Source organism: Eublepharis macularius, chromosome 3 (assembly GCF_028583425.1).
Source record: "Eublepharis macularius isolate TG4126 chromosome 3, MPM_Emac_v1.0, whole genome shotgun sequence".
NCBI classification, from domain to species: domain Eukaryota; kingdom Metazoa; phylum Chordata; class Lepidosauria; order Squamata; family Eublepharidae; genus Eublepharis; species Eublepharis macularius.
In genome coordinates, this window is record NC_072792.1 from 23,249,734 (window position 1) to 23,270,280 (window position 20,547).

The following is a 20,547-nucleotide window of genomic DNA, read 5'->3' on the forward strand; positions in this document are numbered from 1 at the left end:
AAAATGCATTGGCTGCTGGGATGGCGCTTTTGTTTTCTTGTATGAAACTAGTGGCATCACTGCCCACCATAGTCTTGTGGTAAAGTGGGGAACACTGGCTTAGTTGCCTATCTACCAGTCCAACATATTCTCTTCTCATTTTGTAAAATAGCTATAATGGGACATGCGCTTTTCAGTATATGTGAATATCAGTGTCCATTTCAGGTTTAGGGTTGATAGAAAATGAATAGATCCAGAGGAGGGTCTCCGAGGTCCAAATCCCCCACTCTCCCATGGAAGTCCAGCACTTCAATTGCTGCTCCAAGCTGGCATTACAAAAATAGGACAATTCAAAAAGGCAGAGAAGTGGGCCGAAACACAAGGGTTGTTTTAAAGGAGGAATAAAATATTAGAATTCTTTTTGTAGGAAAAGAAAGGGAATGGCCGAGGATGTATACAAAAGGTATTTAGAATTGAATATCTTTGGGGAGGGCCCAGCTTGCTTATTCAAACTCATAAGAACTGCTGCAGTAGAAAAGAGCAAGAGTCCAGTAGCACCTATAAGACTAACAAAATTTGTGGTAGGATATGAGCTTTCATGAGCCACAGCTCTTCTTCAGACACTTCAGATAAGAACTGCTGTTTTGGCCCATCTGTGGGATGTAGCCCTAAAGGTCTGGAGTAGAGGACAGGAACTGAAACTGCCCTTTTTTTGGCTGTTATTGCTCTTACTGAAAATGACAAGGAGATATATGGCAATTTAACAGAGTAACAGATTTCTTAAAGGAAAAGTTTTCAAGTGTTAGACCCCAAATCCTCAGATCAGTGAATTCTCAGGCATCAAGAGGGTAAAGGGGAATAAGGTGAAACACCAAAGTATACAAGATAACATGTTCACACCTCTGTATCCCTTTCATGTATCTGACAGCGTGGGGCTCTACCCCATGGAAGCTTATGCCTCAATAAACCCGTTAATCTTTAAGGTTCCACAAGAGTCTTTTTTGTGATAAGTTTACCACAGTGGAATTTGTAACCTTCCTTTACAGAATTTAAATTGTAAACATTCTTTTGTTGATGGCTTCAGTCGCTGAGCAGCTTTATTACAAGACTGTAGGTATAGATTGTTGGAATTCCATCTACAAGGTCAGATGAAGTTTAAACTAATGTCTGTGTTTTTAAAAACGCACACACAACAAAAGTACATGTTTGTGGAGATGATATATTTATGGGTGTTAAACAAAACCAAAAAAAAGGCAGAAAATTTTACCTGTGATGCCTGCTCACTGGGAAGATCAAGGAAGACTAGAATTAGCGGCACAGCAAGCGTTCTTGTTCCCCTTCAGAAACAGTGGTGTAATCTTGGTTGGCCATGCTGTGGTCATGGTAGGCTTGCTAATCCCCCGGTCAGTGCAGGGGACTCCATGTCCCTCAGCTCCCTTTGCCTGCTGCCACTCTAAGCTGTGGTGCCAGCTGAGTCCCTATGTCACTTCTGAGGAAAACCTGGAAATGATGCAGGGCAGCTCTAGGAATCATTGGAAACTCTATGGTTTTTATAGAGATTCCTGCAATTCCTAGAGCTACCTTACATCATTTCAACATATTCCCCAGAAGTGATGTAGGGATACAGCTACCATCATGCCCCCCCCCCCACTGCTGTACCAGCCCTCCTGCCAGTTGCCCTAGGTCATGACTGGAAGGAACTGTGTGCATGAAAAACAAAACCACTGATTGTTTCAGTTTATTTAAGGCATGTTTAGCCCACATTTCTCCCCAAAAGGACTCTAGGCAGGTTACAATTACTTTTGTAAAAATATCTTAGAATAAAACAAACTAATTAAAGCTGATGAGTTAGACAAATTAGTTAGCCGGAGAATCTTAATATACTTGAAGGCCAACAAAGTAATTCAGTTTTGCATTGCTAATATCGCAATGCTAATATCAGCTTTCCTGATCAGCTTCTGCCTGCACTGGAACCAGGGTTGCCAGCTCCAGGTTGGGAAATTCCTGGAGATTTGGGACCTGGAGCGGGTGGAATTTGGGGAGGGGAGGGAACTCAGCTGGATATAATGCCATAGAGTCCACCCCTTAAAGTAGCCATTTTCTCCAGGGGAACTGATCTCTGTCAGCATAAGATCAATTGCAATTCTGGGAGATCTCCAGCCCCCACCTGGAGGCTGGCAGCCCTAACTGGAATGCTCTCAGCAGTGGCTCCTGTGTGGTGGAATGGCCTTGGTGAGCTGTTCAGATCTGACTGCACTCTATTAATCAGTGAAGTTGCAGCCCAGGAAGACATTTGATAGGTCATAACAAAACAAGCCCCTTGAATTGGACTAGTAAACAAAGGGCAATCAGTAATATGTACTGCAGTTTGCTTCAGATAGTAAATGAGGGACACACATGATGAAGATTTTTTTTTATTATTTACAAGGCTTACTCCATGTAGAGCTCATTGCAGTAGTTGCTGTGCCATGGATCAAAGTGACTATATTGGCTGAATCTAGAAAAGAGGACAACTTCCCCACCAATTGCAGAGAGTAAAATGTGGTTTTGGGTGATTCCTTGAGCCGAGAGGAAAGCCATGGTATAATTTATTTTAATAAATATACATTAACTGGTTTCTGCATCAGAAAACCAGGGCCTAGCAATGCTTCTATTATTGGGTATAATTATTTTAATAAATATAAATTAACTTGTCTCTGCATCAGAAAACCAGGGCCTAGCAATTCTTCTAGATTGTTAATGGAGTCAACCAGAGTGTTGACTGCAGTGGGTCATAGGGGGAACGTATTACTCTATACCGATTCCCAATCTTTTTCCAGGCATAATTCAAGGTATTTAGTGTTGATCCTTAAACCCTTATGCAGCTTGGGACAAGCATACCCGAAAACCACCTATTCCCTTCTGAAGCTACCCGACATGCAGCTATGGTCATTTTTGAAGGCCCTGCTTTGGGTGCCTCCGCCTTCTGAGGGAGGGCCTTCTTGGTTGTGGCACCAAAACTCTGAAACTCTTCCCTCACAGAGACTCGCCTGTTCCCTTCTGTGCTCATCTTCCATCAGAAAGTGAAGTCTTTTTTGTTGTTGTTCCTCTGGCATTCCCTCTGTGATCTCTCCTTCCTGCCCTATGTTTTGATATTTTTATGTATGTGTATTTTTTATCTATTGTATGTGCATGTAAACAGGGTTTTAATTATTTGAATCATGTATTTTTGTTTGGTTTTAAAGAATTTTAAAAATTATGTAAGTTTTTATTCTGTTAGCTGCCTTGGTGGCCCTACTGGGAAGAAAGGCAGGATATAAACTTTGTAACTAAATAAAATCAATATCTAATTATAATCCACTAGAATTGGAGAGGTAATAATACCTTCCAAGACCATGGCTTTATCAGCCAGCATCACTTCTGTTTTGTCTAGATTAAAATTTAATTTGCTCTCCTTCAGTCACATGACTGTGGCAGACAGCCATTGGCTGGGAACAGAGGCTGACATAAACAAAAAGCATCAACATATTGATGACTCCATACTCCAAAGCTGTAGACAGTCTCCCTCAAGGGTTTCACATAGATATTGAAAAGCAATACAGAACACAGAACCCTGGGGCGCATGTAGGAAAGATTCCATCTTGGTGGTTCACATTTTAATGTACATCAAACACCCTAAGGAATATGATCAGCAAAAAAAAGGATTTAATTCCTCCAGTATACTTCCTTTTAATGCAATCTTCTGCAATAAATGCTTAACTCATATTGAGGAGCCTGCTGTTTTGAAGGCTGATGAAAGATCTGATAGCAATATAAGGGATGGAGTCTTTGTGCATTAATCAGGCCTTGAAGCCAGGTTAAAAAGAATCAAGGCCAAACATATTTAGGAAATCTTGAAGTTTCTCCACCACCACCCTCTGCTGTCTCCTCCCCTAGACAAGGCAAGGTCAGTTTTGCTCTACAGTTAAGCCATGTTTTTTAATCCAAAGGAAGTTTTCGCCCAATAAAAGTTGAATACTATTTCTAAAGCAGTCTTATTTTCCCATCATGCAACATCAGCAGTTTATCTGGCCATGTACAACTCATCTCTTCCCCATCCCCTTTACTTGGTTTTCGCACCAACACACAAATGTGCATCTTATTTTTTGGTACTTGGGCCCCAGAAGTTGCCCATGTTTAGATTAGAACACTTGAATGAAGCATCTTATTCTCAGGTATATTTGTGAATATAAAAATGATCACTAAGAAGAGACAGTCTGGATGGATCATTCCCCAGATCCAGTATAGCGGTTTATATGTTCATACTCATAAAATGCCATTCTTTGTTTGGCCAAGAATATGAGAAGGTGGAGTAAATGTCTGTGTGGCCTGCCAGTGAAATGTTCTGAAAGTAAGATAATTTTTTTTTAAGTATGCAATCAGGGCTTTTTTTCTGAGAAAAGAGGTGGTGGAACTCAGTGGGTTGCCTTTGGAGAAAATGGTCACATGGCTGGTGGCCCCGCCCCCTGATCTCCAGACAGAGGGGAGTTTAGATTGCCCTCTGCGCTGCGCAGGTTCCAGGTTCCGGAACTCCGTTCCCCCGCGTTCCCCCTGAAAAAAAGCCCTGCATGCAATAATGTGTAATCAGTTGGAACAGAGCATTTTGAAAATGCAGTTTTGGTTTAACTTTTTAAATGAGATCATCATTTTAGATTTTAATGTTAATCATTCTTTACATGGAATATCTTGGAAAAGGAGGGGGGGTTTTTCTTTGTTTTTTAACTTTCAATAATATGAACTCCAATATTAAACAATTATTTGAATTATGTTTCCATGCACCCCTGTTAGTATGATAATATCATTGGTATGGTTGCACAGTGTGTGAAATTATACTCATGTAGCTGTTGATATGTGCAGTCCTTCAGATTTTTATTTTATTCCCTTAATACCCTAAAACAGTTTAAGGTGATTAAAATAAATGCTAAATGTCGTTGAATTTGTAATGTTAGGTTTGGACTTGTAGACTCTTTGCATGTATTTATGCTAATCTATTTAAAATTGTTAAGCAGAATTCTGGTTTTGCTTACATAGCTTCAGCTGGCGTAGTGCATAAACTGGAAAGGCAAGCATGAAGATGAAGGAAAGGCAAGCATGAAGATGAGTCCAATATAAGTACTGGAGAATTAAATCTCACTTTGGCTTGGATGAAGCATTCTGGATAGCTTGGGAGGTTTTTTTTTTTTAATTTAGCCCCACACCTCTCTTTTTGATTGTTAAAGATGTGCCATAACTTGTATTTCTGCTAAAGGTGTCTTTTGTCCCAGCTGAGTAGTGTGGTGTCATGCACGGGGTGTGCATTCCGGAATTCACAATGGTTACATAAGGGAACATACAACTCCCACCCAGTGTATTTAAACAATGAGGAAAGCAAACATCTGAAGAACTTGAAGGGTGCTGCCCAGATGGAATTGACAAGAAGCCAGGAAGACCTTTAACTTGAATTTAATCACTATACGTGTATGTTATTTATACACACACACAGCTCTGAGAATTTTAAGCTGGTTTTATGTAAACAGTGCTTACCTCCATAAAATCAAAACATGGGATTTGATAACTGGTCCATCCTCTGCAACTGTGAGAGTCCATGTTGCATAACTTTGTCCCCCCAAATAATAATTTATTGTGGTTTTTCCTTCTCTTTGGACTCCGTAACGGCAACATAACGCTTTCAAAGTGAGTTACAACGATAACTGTGACAATGTCAGGTTGGGCAACCGTGTCCCCCACTGGTATTATATTTATTGTGTATTTTGGCCTTTAGTCAGTGCTCCATTCCCCAGCCTTCAAAGCAGCTGTGTAGGTTTGCTTGTACATTGAATAAGATGAGAGAATTGGCTCATGGCTTCTCTTGCATTGTGCCCTTGCTAGTGAATGCATTTTCAGGGCATTCTCCTGCTGTTCTCTTTCACTTTTGGCCTCATTCTTGAAACGAAAGGAACGGTCCCTCTTTTTGCATGGACAGAATTTATATGCCCAAACAAACTCCCATCTGTAGGGAAGTCCGTTACTTATGGAGGGAACTCCTTAAAAGCTGTTAACATTATAAATTGGTGGCAACCCTAGTGAATGGTTCTCTGACACTGCTGCTGTGAGTCAGTGTGTGAAGTCTGTTTTCTTAAATTGTATATACATTTGACCAGTGATTACTGATGAAAAGCAGTGCCTGGCAAATCACTTTTAAACATTTTATGAGACTTCCTTGCCATATGTTGGTGGTCTTCTACTTCTGCAGGCACGATAAATTATTGGAACAAAGCACATCAAAGCATTCAGGATTGTATCAATCAGTGTGCTTGGTCTTGTGTGATATTTCTATTGGACTGACTTGGAAGGTGTAATGAGCAATTGTTTTGCTAGTGGTTTCAGTGGGACCGAACACAGAACAGTCGTTTCAACACGATGAGAGCCGCTGCGGTGTAACGGTTAAATTGTTGGACTAGGATCTAGGAGGACCAGGTTTGAATTCCCACCCTGCCATGGAAGTTTACTGGGTGACCCTGGGCCAGTCACACACTCAGCCTAACGTACCTCACAGGTGGTTGTGGGATAAAATGAGAGGAGAAATATGTAAGCCACTTTGGGACCCCATTGCAGAGAAAGGTGGGGCATAACTACAGCAAATAAATGAACACAGGCTGTTCAGCAGAAAGTGGAAAGGCGATCTGCAGAATTCTCTTCCTGGGGCATTCTCTGCCTTCCTCAGTCAGAGCAGGTGTAATGTCAGTGCTTTAAACCACACCTATGTTGACTAGTTTACCCAATGGAAACCATACATTTGTGCTGCCTCTCCTGCTCTGCGTTTCCTTTGCTTTCTCTGCTTTCTTTCTGACTCACATTTGCTTGCTCAGAAACCGAAGTCAGATTCCAGGTGCAGTTTTCCACAGTCGAGCTGTAATCATAGAAACTGAGTCCCGCCTTCCCGTTCCTCCGTTGCCAACCGTTTCTGGGTGGGTGAATGTCAGTAGCTAGAGTTATTTTTAAATGTGAGAGGTGAGGCTTGCCAATGAAAAGCTTCAGAAGAGGGCGTTTGTTTGCAGAGCTGACATCAAAGTGGAGATTGCTGCTGACTGGCTGAGCATTTTTGCTTTCTACCTGCTAATCTTTAACGTGTCTCTGTCAGTCAGGGAGATCGCTGAGCCTCCAGATTTGTATGAAATATTACTATTGATGATCCAGAAGACGCTGGTTCTTTGTAGCTCTGCACTCTGGACTTTGAAACTTTTGGAGTTTGTGCTGATCAACTCGCAATCCCTTCCTCCACATTTGCTTTAAACTAAAGCAATCGCTTTCCGTTTTCTTTTTTACAGGATAATATAAATGTTTTTTTGAAAGCTTGTGAAAACCTTGGATTAAAAGAAGCTCAGCTTTTTCATCCGGGTGACCTTCAAGATCTATCCAATCGAGTTACTGTCAAGTAAGTGTGCTGTATGTTTATGAGTTAACTTTCAGAACCGTAAGAGAGTATTGTTTTTAATTGGCCTTGTTGCTGTTATTCATATACATGACTACCTGTTAACAATTGCTTAATTTTCATTTGTATCTTCTGTTTTGTTTTGTTTTGTTTTTTTTTAAAAATGAGACTATTTAATCTGGACAGGCTTTGCTTCAGTACATTTTTAAAAGGTATTTGCTGACATTTTAAGTTCACTAAGCTGCTGTACTAATTAATGGTTGCATTGCTTAAAGATGCAAAACAGAAGCTTCGGCCGTTTTAAAAGACGAAAGTAAAAATGGAAACCTTTGCTGTAAGCTTGTAATTACCAAGAGGCTAATCTCGGTGTATAGGATCCATGCACCTTTTTGGACTATCACTCGGATCTTGAAATCTGTAATCTAGAGGGCTGGACATAGACCTGCTCTGTGCTTGGTAGATGGGCTGCTAGCATGTTGTGTGATGCACTCTTACTGTGGAGGTAACTCTGACGGTGAACTTTGACCCAGGAAGTTGTGGTGGTGAATTCACTAGGTGGTCTTGGCTGTAAACCACTACCTCTTAGCTTCCCTCTGCCATATTGTGCGGTTGTGGTGTTAAAGGGCCGTTATATAAATAATATATAAAGGGCTGAAAATATTGTCTGTGAAGCACTTCAGAAAACATTATATAGAACTACCTGGCTACTAAGTGAATGTATTCCCAAGGATAATCCTTTTTCTCACCAGTCAGAATCTGATTAAGAGATGTTAGGATGAGAAACACCCTTTAAAAAGGGTTCTCATGGAAAGCAAAGCTAGTGTTCAGGCTATAATTGCTGCTATTATAGCTGGTTTCATTAGAAGATTTAAAAAATGTGTCAGATCTTGCATAATAATTCACTTCCTGCCATAAGCATGAACCTCCTGTTCTTCCAGAGCTGCCTTTTTTTTTTTTTGGTTAAGGACATTTATGAGCTACAGTAAAGAGCAGGACAAAGTCCTTAATATGTTGCCAAGAATTTTGTCGTTAACAAGTGTAACTAAGGTAAATATGGCATGCAGGAAATGTTTCCTTGGGCTGTTGGGCCATGTCAGGGTGCCAAGCGTGCCCTCCGTCTCAGCGCATATGTGGTTGTTGAAAAGCTGGAGAGGGACTAATTGATAAGACAAAAACATAAGGGGATGGGTTTAATTTTGGACCTTTCCGTTCATCTGAGAAGGGCAAAGGTAATGTGTACGCTTGTGGGGGTTGCCAAGAATGGTAAACAATGTTGTGAAATCAATATTGCTTAAACCCCTAGAGAACCTAATACTAATCAGAATTGGGACTTGTGAATAGCCACTCGCTGGTCGCCTGAGGCATGTAAGAATTGCCTGAAGAGACCAAGGAATGTTGCCTATGTGTTATAAGCTTATATAGGAATACAAGGGTTGTCATTCTTCCCTTATGGAAAAGGAGAAATAAACAACCAGCGGCCTAACGAAGATCCGCCCTTGAGAGCACTGCATAGGATTGCCTTTCTTGAACAGAGGGCCAAGCTAGAAGTGACGAATTACACTTGAATGGCAAGTGAACAGACTCACGTGTATTCCTCCCTGTTCACTTGCACGCCACTCGATCACGTACCATTCAAGTGTAATTCGTCACTTCTAGCTTGGCCCAGAGAGAGAATTTCCTAGGCATATCCTCTCCAGAACAGAATCCCTCCAGTGGGGAAAGGGGCACAGTTCCCATTGCAGAGAAAGGAACACACAGCGGAGCCCCAGTTCAGACTCTGCAGGACGGGCTGCTGTCCCTTCTTCTCTCCTGCCCGCCACACAGAGAGAGGAAGACATAAGAAGGGGTCTGCTTGACCCCCAAGTGTTTGCCTGCCTGGCTGCACAGGGCACCCCACTTTCACTTGCTTACACTGAGGCAGGCACTGGAAGGCTGTGCACACATGGTCTTGTCTTTGATATTATGGGGATGCTGATCCTCTGCCAGTTTTCTTTCCTCTCTGATGTACAGCATTTAAGGGAGGGAGAAAGGAGGGTTAGCTGCCGTTAGAGCTGTGCCAGAGAGGGGCACTAACAGTAGTTCACCCTTCCTCTAGATGCCCAGCATTGTGTGGGTTCAGGGCTTTTTTTCCAGCAGGAATGCAGTGGAACCCCTTGAATGCAGTGGAACCCCGGCACCCCTTGAAAATGGTCACATGGGCGGTGGCCCCGCCCCCTGATCTCCAGACAGAGGGGAGTTTAGATTGCCCTCCATGCTGCAGATGCGGAGGGCAATCTAAACTCCTCTCTGCCTGGAGATCAGGGGGCGGGGCCACCGCCCATGTGACCATTTTCGCCGAGGGCGATTTAAACTTTTAAAAACTCTCCCCTTGTTCCATTTGACCCAAAGTGATGTCATTGTGCGGTCCTGAATTCCACTACTGAGTTCCACCACCTCTTTTCCCAGGAAAAAAAGCCCTGTGTGGATTTAAGAGGGAATGGGAGTTCTAGCTCTTCTAGATAATCCCACCCCTTTTCCAAGGACTTTAGGGAAGGATACATGGTTCTCCCTTACCTTTTTAAAAAAAAATCTCACAGCAGTCCTGTGAGGTAGGTTAGGCCGAGAGTTCATCACTGGCCAAACATTATCCAGTGAGCTCCATGGCAACATGAGAATTTAAACCAGAATTTCCCAGGTTCTATTTCAAGACTTTTATCCCTACCCTGTTTGTTATCCAATGGTCCGAGAGAGGGGAGGGGGCAAAATGATGGAGAAAGAGAAGGGAAATTAACGTTTGCGAGGGGAGAGAAAGGTACGCAGACCAAGCCTGGATGAGTGGCCCGTTCCTGGTTGTTTGCAAGTCCCGTAAAGTCTATCCCACGAGTTTTTGTCTTAAGGAACACCATGAATTATTTCACATTCTGTATTGGCAGTTGTTACACATCCTGGTGTGAAAATGATGGCTTTGTTGACACTTGCAGTACCCTGTACAATTAAAGTGCTTTCATCGGTGTTCATCCATAAATGGGAAAATAGAGAAACATTACGGGCTCATTTGGCTAAGCATATTGTCATTTTTCTAATTGTCTACTCTATTCTTTTAGATACAAGACTAATACCAGCCATTTAAAAATAGAAAGCTACGCAACACTATAACAATACCCCCCATACTGGCTCTAGAGCAGGCAGTTCAAGGGCGTTCATCATGCCTCCAAAATACGGTAGCGAAGCCCAAATATCTAACAACAGTTGTTCATTTCTGGAATTAACTTGGAGTGGTTAGAAGTTGCATGATGTTGTCTTGAGCTGCAGTCACTATAACATGGAACAAACTGAAACCCAGAACAGAGTTCCAGGGCCCAGGTTGCTCAATTCTTTTCTCTTTAACTATCAACCTGAACTGCAACTTGAAAAGAGTGCCAGCAGGCATGTTTAGGTGTTGGTGTGACTAGTGACGAGATGAACAGTGAAACTGGCTGATTCGGAGTTTCTGGTATTGCCTTGAAGTGAAAGAAGCACATAGTTGTGCTCTGCTCGGAGGCGTCTAATTTTAGGGTATTGCCTTGATATCTTGGAGTAGGAAGGTCATAATGGTGCTTTTGGAAAGAGTCTAGTAGCACCTTTAAGACAAACCAACTCTCAAACCTTACAAGGCTTTGAAAGAGGAAACATTTTTCTTCTGTTTCTTAAGATGATTATAGGAATCTTAAGTTTTGTGTCTGGTAGATGCTCGCAAATACAAAAAGATTTATTCTGAATACTGATATGTATAGTATTAAAAACATTAGGTTAAGTTGTACAGGGATAATTGCAGCTTTCAGTATAGTTTATCACATGGTCATTTTATTTTTTTTCAATCTCAGGTTAATATTTATGTAATCCCTTTAAAATATTTCCCCTCCTCCCCAATTCATAGCGTGTTTTAAAAATCAGCAAGATGACCAATCGTAGCATACTTTTAAAGAATATAATTAAAAGGAATATTAGGCAACTCACTTTTGATGCCCCAACATTCCCCGGTGAAAGCTAAAATGAAATTAATGGTTGTGTTTTGCTTCAGAGTTGCCAACCACAAAGTAATTTCCTGGTGGACTCTTCCCTTTGCGGATGGAATCCGTCCTCTACAGAATGTTCTGTGTTCAGTATGGCATAATTACTCTTACGGTACACCTGTCTATTGCAGAATAGCGTTCACCTTCGGGCACTTATTACTCAAATCATTAATACTTGTGGGAACTCCATGTAGTAACTGGATCTTCTGTAAGTAAACAGAATCTGGCTGTCTGTGTAGTTGTTTTCAGTCATTTTCAGTTTATGCATTCTCTCAATATTGTTATTTAAACATTTTAAAAAACGCAATAGGGCACTGGACTTGTATATCTGAGATATTATTTTCCTTAGGCTCTTGTTTATTTACATACTGAGTAAACTTGTGTGAGCCAGCGTAGTGTCGTGGCTAGAGTGTTAGACTAGGATCTGGGAGGCCCAGGTTTGAAACTCCTCTGCCACAGAAGCTTACTGTGACCTTGGGCCTGTTACACTCTCTTAGCCTAACCTACCTTACAGGGTTGTTGTGAAAATAAAATGGAGAAGGGAAGAATGATGTGAGCTAACTTCTTTGGGTCCCCATCGGGGTGAAAGGCAGAAGTGAATCAATAAATGGTCAGTAATGTCTGAATCTTGTTCTCCCCTAATTTTTCTGGGTCGAGTGTCTTGGCCGTAGCAGGCAGATGCAGTGTACAGAATAAAGACAAGAGCCCTTTCAAAATCGTAGTTGGCAGACAACGCTACAGAGCTGGGGGACAGATTTCTGTTCTCCAGGTAGTAGGCAGCTAAGATAGGCCTGAAAATTCCCGAAGGAGAGCTCGAGAACTCCTGCTCCCAATTATTGCCTCTCAGCACTGAGATTGCAAACATGTAAACACTGCAGCTTGATTCATGCGCATGTATTAATCAGCTGGGACAACCACCTAGATTTTGGGTATGTTAATCACCCCAAAGAAGTGTGCCCGCGAGTTTTTCATGGATGTGTTTTCAGCACAAGGAGGCTAAGCAGGCATAAATCTTAGCTTCTGTAGGAAGTAAGTGTGTCTTGAGGTCATACGACTGAGATTATTATAGGGTGAAATGCGAAACTCTTGCTAAAAATACTTGCAGAATCTCTGGTAGAGCTAAACAGAACATTTCAGTGTGTCGTAATTCTTCCTGTGATGAACGGGTCTTTTTTTACTTTTTAAGAGCTGATTATTTAAAAAATATGGAACCTGCATAAATATTTCTATTTCAGAGTTCAAGATTAGCATTAAACTATTTTTAAGACTGTAGTTCAAAAAGTACCTGACTCTGCTGCATGAAAAAAGTACCATTACTATATTTTTCCTGTAGAAATCCTTCTTGCAGCCTGTCTTTAACTGTGTTTAATAAGTGTTGGATAAGTGTTGGATATTCTGAGTTATGCAATGGTGTCCTTCCTACTGCATGACATACAGTTATGAATATTTCTCTGTACTCTTTGGAGGCTTAGAGAACTAGACTGCGGAGGGGGAAATAGCTCACCCACATACGTGGGTAGTCTTAAATTCCTCTTTCTCTCTCTAACAGTTTCGGCATCAAATTTTAAATCTAATCTGTCACTTGCAGTAGGGGAGAGACTAACAAACATCAGTTTTATGTAGTGTACAGTTATCTGAACAGCGTTACGCTCCTACCTGAATCTTGGCTGGCTGTTCATTTCTATGTCTACCTGACAGACTTGTGATTTGTTCTGGATTTTGACAAAATTCCAGGGAGACTTGGTCCAGTTGAAAATAATGTTGATATTTATTATTACGCAGTACCTTTTCTTTCAAGTCTTGGCAATCAAGGTTTGTATTCAGCCCATGAGAGATTAGTGAGTTAGTATACCCAGTAAATCTGAGAAGAAAACAGTCCCCTGAATGAAAGAGAAGTCCTGGCCAATTAGAATTTAGTGTAGGGGGACTTAATTAACATATACCTCAGTCTGTATCCAATTAAAAATCCACTTCTTCTGTGTGGTGTCAAATGCCAGTTTATTGGCTTGAGGGAGGGTGAGGAAGAATGGCTAGGGAGCCATAATAGTCTTTTTAGCATGTTTGGAGTTTTTCTTCATAGTGACGCTACCGGGGAAAAGTTTTAACTAATTATGTAGGATGAGTTTAGGGATCTAAACAAAGGCTTGTACAATTGGGTCTCTCTTAGGAGTAGATTGCCACAGCGAAATCCGGTCAGTGCCAAACGCCACATCTGTGCCTAGCCACAGGGAACGGTGGGGCAATTAGAGCCTGGGACAAGGCCTTCTTTGAATGACTGGTGATAGTGTGTGGCCTCTGGATGTTGTTTTAGGCCAGGCGTCCATTGCATGTTCTCTGGCTTTCCCTTCCTAATTTTTGGTCAGACTGTTTAGCAAGGTCTGTGGTAAATCTTTTCTCGATGACATTGCTTCAAGCTTCATTTGGGGGTGAGAGGTTACGTGTTCCCCTGTGGGGGAAAAAGGACTTCTGCATGGAAACATATCAAGAAGAAAGGTTTGCTCTAACCTTTACCCCAGGTAATTTCTCCTGTGTTTGCAGGCAAGGATTTTATTTACAAGAGGAATGTGAAGTGACTTTAAAAGGCCCCAAATTGAGAACAATTGAGGATATCATTTAAGCATTGCTAGTAGCTTTAAGTGGAGTGAGGTAGGGTTGCCAACTCTGGTTTGGGAAATTCCTGGAGATTTGGGGATGGGGCCTGGGGAGGGACCTCAGAGCCAAGCTACAAATGACGCCTTAAACAGGTTGGACACTTGTCAGCTTCCCTCAAGTTTTGATGGGAAATGTAGGCATCCTGGTCTTGCAGCTGTAATGGAGAGCCCAGCTGTAAAACCAGGATGCCTACATTTCCCATCAAAACTTGAGGGAAGCTGACAAGTGTCCAACCTGTGTCAGGCGTCACTTGTAGCTTGGCTCTCACTGGGGTATAATGTTGCCGACTTCCAGGTCAGGCCTAGAGTTCTGGAATTACAACTGCTTCAGATTACAGTTCAGTTTCCATGGAGGACATGGCAGCTTTGGAAGTTTGACTGTAGGCCATCAAATCTCCACTGGTCTCGCTCCTCCCCAAACTCCAACCTTCCCAGGCACTGTCCCCAAATCTCCAGGTATTTCCCAGGAAAATTAACAACCCGCACGAGGTATAAGGCCATAGAACTCAGCATCTAAAGCTTCCAGTTTCCCCCCAGGGAAACTGATCTCTGTCGTCCGGAGATCAGTTGTAATTCCAGGTGCTACCTGCAGGTTGGCTACCCTAAGTGTAGGGTATTCTTTTCCCAATTAAGGTTAAGTGTGAAATTACAAGCTCTTAAAGTATGGCATATTTTATAGCTACAAACTAATTTGTATCGCCACTGGCAAAGGTTAGGCTGACCTCTTCTTCTGGACTGATTTATGTCGATATTTTTTTCCCCCCTAGGGGAATATGAACTGTGAAGGGGTATGGTTCAGGATAAGCTTTGCTCTTGTTGTGTGAACTGGCGAAAAGCGAGGCAAGCAAGCTGTGTAGGAGAGAAAGCAGGAGCAGAGACAACTGATCTTTGGCATAAGAGCAGCATACTTGAATAGTGCTAATTTAGTTCCTGGCTGAAGTTCATGTTCAGTGATAAATCTGGGTAGGGCATCGTATATACAAAAGGAAATATGATTATACTTTGAAGCATTGTCACGCCCAGGAATGTGCACGAAGACTTAAAATGACCTGGCAGCTAGATTGATACTTCCTCATCCTTCTCCCGTTCAGTGTTTGACAAGGGATTAATCCCAGCACATTCTAGTTTCTGTAATCATAAGTATCATATGAAATCCTTAAATATGTAATCAAATGAAGTGGAACTGAATGACTAAATCATAGCAAAGACTAAGATCTGAGGAAGTAAACATTAGAATCCAAGAAAGTTACTCTTGGAACATTACTTCCACTTTAGCTGAATGCGTCTGTCTTTTGACTATTGACCCATGCATAGGATGTGTTTTCCATACCACGTCAACTCTATTGGATCATTGGAATCCCTGTATATGTTGATGGCTTAAGCTGTCTAAAATATTTAGAACTGCAAACATTTAGGCACACCATCACGCATGTGATGTTTAATTTCGAGGTGCAGCTGTGTGTCATATTTCCGTACAGTTCTATCATTATTGCACATTGCTGTAAACTGATAATGCTGCTGTTCTCTGGTATTGAGTGTTTCCCATTATAGCTCACTTGAAATTCATTCAGAGAGGAGCTTCGTCTGAAGGACAAGTTTCTTCTTCCTAGATAAAGGGGAAGGCATTTTTTGTTTGGCATACCAGATAAAAAAATCTCTGGGACGGTTGATGCAGTCCCAGAGATTCATGGGGGTAGACTGGTGGTCATGTCACGATAGTGTTTGTGTCTTGATGGTAGTTACTTTGAAAAGATATCTATCAGGGCTGGCATGCAAACTTACCTTTTTTATTCCAAATAAGTAGCCTATGTGGCTGTGGAGTGTGGTTTGTGTACCGACTTCCAAATATGGACTTCCTGACGTTTGTAGGTACAATTCCAGTTTTAACTTTGACATTTTGCAGTGAACTCTGGCCCTTTCTTCACACAGATTACTTTTAACAACTTGAGGTAGGAATTACTTCACCTTAAAAAAATGAGCACTTTGTCACAGTTACGTGATGGTTGCCGAGTCACCTTCAGTACATGCTCTCATGCTTACTTTTTTTTTTTACAAGGTTGAGGAACTTTTGAGGCATTGCTAACAGATGACAACTTCCTGGGAGGTACTTTGAGGAATTTCACCCAACTGGACTAGATTGAAAACTATTTATAAAACAGTGCTATTGGTACCCTACCATATTCATGGCATTCTTTACAAATAATTAAAATGCTATATTTATTTACATTTTTATCCTGTCCTTTCCCCCATGGATCTCGGTTCCTAGCCTCCAGTTGAGTTCTCCTCAGCTCTGTTTTATCCTCACAACAACCCTGTGAGGTAAGAGTGACTGGCCTGAGGTCACCCAGAGATCTTCCATGACAGAATGGGGATTTGAATCCAAGTTTCCGTTAGTCCTAGTACAGCACTGTGGTCCCTGCATTTCATGCAATAAAATGGCAATATACTGGTTGTCTAGGTAGGTGAAATGGATTAAAGTACTTACAAGAATGCTTTGGGGGAAGGACTGATTATTTTGGGAGAGAATAGAAAACAGGTACCTTATATTCAAGTACTGTCGTGGCTCATTTGACATCTAACACATCAGTTAGATGCCTTCGTGGATGTTCAGCTTATGAGTTTGTACTAGAGTATCACTGGCACTTCTTAGAATCTTTCTGCATGCCCAGCTGTTTTGGATCCTGTGGGGTCACCCCAGTGACTTTTAGCGATTTTACCAAGGATGCTTGATTACCTCTCTGTTCAAATGACAGCTTGCAGATTTCTCTCTGCATCCTCAAATGCTTCTTTGGTTTTTTTCAGAGGTAGAGAAATAACTGGAATTGTTGTAAATAATTGGCCAGACTACACATGAACAGTGATTTGCCATAGCTGTCCTCTCCCCCACCTCTCATTATCCACTTGCTCAAATAACCAAAGAATGTTTTCTCAAAGAGAAACCATTTTATGCTCCTCCAACCCCAAACAGGTTAGGGGTGAGTTTTCCACAGCTAGGAGCCATTGTTATGTTATATTTCTGGAAGGTGTGCTCCTCCCAATTGAGAGCCTTGGTCAAATTGAATTCAGGTCTTACTTCTGCAGCTATATTCCCTTGCAAAATAATACATCAGGACTGTATTGAAAATGAAATTAACCAAGGCTTTCAAATATCTGAGAGAACCATCAGTGGATAGGTTGTGGCACAGCTAGAGGCTAGGGACTTTGTAATATTGACCAAGGCTTGCTTAGCTGCAGAAATGTGCATCTTTGGGAAATGCAGAACATGGAGAAGGGGGGAAAGGAAAGGCTCCAGGCTTGGGACAGCAAGGGAAGAGATGGAGGAAGGCCACCTATGGTGCATGCTTAGAAGCAGCACATACATCATAATTGCTTTTAAAAGAACTAACCCGTGATGACCCAGGTCATAATAATGTGATCAGCAGCTCCTTAGCCCATTACCATGCCAATTATTGCTATTGCACAGAGGTAGAGCTGCTCATAATCATATTTGATTTGATCTGCAAGCAAACAGTGATCTGATGAGGCAAAGCATGTTTGCAATGACAATTTCTTTTTTGTGACTTTCTCAGAATCCCTGGATTTTACTAGTCCAGGAATGTACCTGTTTTACTACAGGATCATTCACATCACCTTACCTAGTTTCTGATGTTTTTTTCCTGGAGACCTTTTGCAAGCAAAGCAGATGCTGTACCATAGGATCACAGGGACGTGTCCACACCTATTATTTGCTCATCCAAGCCATTCTTGTATTTATGCAGAGGGGCGTGGATGCTTGCATCTGCCCCTTCCTTGAAATCCTTTGGTGATCTGCAGATTGCAAGTGTGTGCGTGCGCACCTTGACTTTAACCCTGATAAGCTTGTCTTGGCCTGTACCCACAATCTTTGAGAATAAGTACTCTGGCGTGTAACTTGATACACAGGCAAGATTATTTTTGCCAAGCAAATATATTCAGATATGTGATACCCAAAGTATGTTTAATTTCTTTTAGAAAACTGCCTAATATGAAACAAATTATTCGGAGTAACATTTAAAATCTCACAGCAGATGGTTAAGAAGGAGCCATCTCTCGTCCCTGAAGTTGAGTAGGTACAGCATTAGTTGGAGTAGCCACAATTATTTTCACTTTACGCAACATTCACTCTGCTATTTACGTTGCTTTGGGGCATTTGAAAAAGATGGTCATGTTCCACTGATTTATTGGCAACATTCTCCTTTCCTTTCTCTTCTGAAACAAGAAGATGGGGACACCCCCTTGGAGGGGTGGGCTGACACTGTTTTTCTAAGGCCATATAGTGCCTCTGGACATCCATTTTTACGAACTGATTACAAGTCCTCTTAGAGTTAAGCTACAAGTGACGCCTGACACAGGTTGGACACTTGTCAGCTTCCCTCAAGTTTTGATGGGAAATGTAGGCGTCCTGGTTTTACAGCTTGGCTCTCCATTACAGCTGCAAGACCAGGATGCCTACATTTCCCATCGAAACTTGAGGGAAGCTGACAAGTGTCCAACCTGTATCAGGTGTCACTTGTAGCTTAGCTCTAAGTTTCTCTAACAAACTGTCAGATTTACTTTCTTTGATCATCAAATGCCTTTCTAATCTTCTGATATACAGTATGTTAAAACTTTTAATTGTGGTCTAGTGAGATTTGAGTCTTACTGGAGCCATGAGAAGTTATGCAGGACTTTGTAGCACTTGGGTGTTACCCGCCACCCATTTATTTATGCTTAAGGCCTATTGATTTAGAAGGACTTGGGCACTCAACTCTTGGTTCAGGATTGCTGCTGTCAGTGGTCCATCCAGGTAAAAACAGCACTATGTATTATTAACTCATGGGAACCAAAAATCATTCTGTGGCATCAGAATGCAGGTTTCCATTCACCACCCTCACTTCAAAGGAACACCTTTAAAACTAACACCATTATTGCGGCATAAGCTTTAATGAGTTGTGCCTAGTTCATCAGATTCATTAAGACTTGCAGTCTGTTGACTTCCATTTGGTTGGAAAAACAAGTGGAACAGTGTACAGAATGTACTAATGGGTGACAATTGCGCCGTGTAATGAGTTAGGCACTCCAGAGCTGAGACTCAAATTAACGCTGTCAAATCTGCGTATGGATTCTAGCTCAGCATCTTGAGTTTCAGATCTGTCTTTTGCTGAAATCCCCTATTACCAAACGTCCAGAGAGTTTGAAATGATTCCTGAGTGTTTTCATTTTTAGTGTCCGATTTGTGTCCATTTACTCTCCTTTTTGTAGAGATAGACCAGTTTGGCCAATGTAAATAGCAAAAGGGCATGGCTGGCACATTATGCTTACCATAATGGCAGTTGAATAAATCTTGATGGCGTGATCGTCATGGTCAGTCCTGTGATGGTGTTGCTTGACTAGACAGCACAACAGAATTATCTAATTGCAGGAGCCAGTGTCTGGATTTCCTGTTGTTTCTGGTAAGTACTTGTTTCATGTAGGGGTGCTCTGCAAGCAAGGACAAGACCCTCTTTCTCTCCTCCTTCCACAGGTCTATGAGAAAAAAGGGAGATCTTTGTTGATAGGTTGGGGGTGCTTTAGAAAGAGCTATTGGTGATTTCTAGGGCATTCTGTTTCTGCCTTGACTGACTCTGCCTCGTAGAAGGTGATCCCAAGTTAACCCTCTGGCTTTGTTTAGCTTCCTGACTTCCCCAGGTGTTAGTGCTGTAGTTTTAGGAATGCATCATAAAAATACTGCGTGTCATTGTACCTGTCTGAAGGCCTGGAGTAGATACATTTATCATTTAGACCTTGACCACAGGGTCTCTCTACGCAGTTACTTCTTTTACGAGTTCTCCATGGAGCCATCTTGTGCATTGCGCATCACCTCAGGAATTTAAAAAGACATCATGCAAATAGGCTCATCATCATCATGCAAAAACAGTGTAGAGGGGACACATTTCCCCATTTCTGCTGCTCTGTGTGAAATTATTGTGTGCACATGTGGCACAAGAAAAGGGAAAACTCTCTCACCCTGTGCTGGTTTTGCACAGGGAAAAAAACTTGAGAGAAAGGCAGGAGCTCGTCCCCCACCCCCCAGCAATAGCTTTCTGAGTCCATTTGTTCTTGTGTTTTTTAATAGAAGCCAATTCCACAATCTGATGTATGTCTGCACAGAGCGCAGGATGGCTCCATGGAGAACCCATAAAAGAAGTAATGTGTAGAGAAACTGGTAGATAACTGGATCGTGTGGTACACTCTGGATGGTAATTAGTTGGATGGATTTAATTAAGCGAATGTAGTGGCTAATTGACATTTATTATAAAATAGTGTGTTGATGAGGAAATTGAAATTGTTCAAGATTTTCTGTTCCTTAGCTCAATCATCAACCAAAAGGGAGGCTGCAATGAAGAAATCAGAAGAAGATTGAGACTAGGAAGAGCAGCTGTGGGGGAGCCAGAGAAGATCCTTAAAGATAAAGATGTCT

General features: G+C 41.7%; 1 protein-coding gene across 8 annotated transcripts in view; it reads left to right on the forward strand.

Moving 5' to 3' along the window:
* LMO7 (LIM domain 7) overlaps positions 1-20,547 on the forward strand; it is a 189,044-nt gene that overhangs the window by 83,132 nt on the left and 85,365 nt on the right. For all 8 annotated transcript variants that reach the window (XM_054973080.1, XM_054973085.1, XM_054973079.1 and 5 more), the window contains exon 5: positions 7,305-7,411. In XM_054973080.1, coding sequence (XP_054829055.1) covers positions 7,305-7,411 — 107 coding nt within the window. The remainder of the gene's footprint in view (positions 1-7,304; positions 7,412-20,547) is intronic.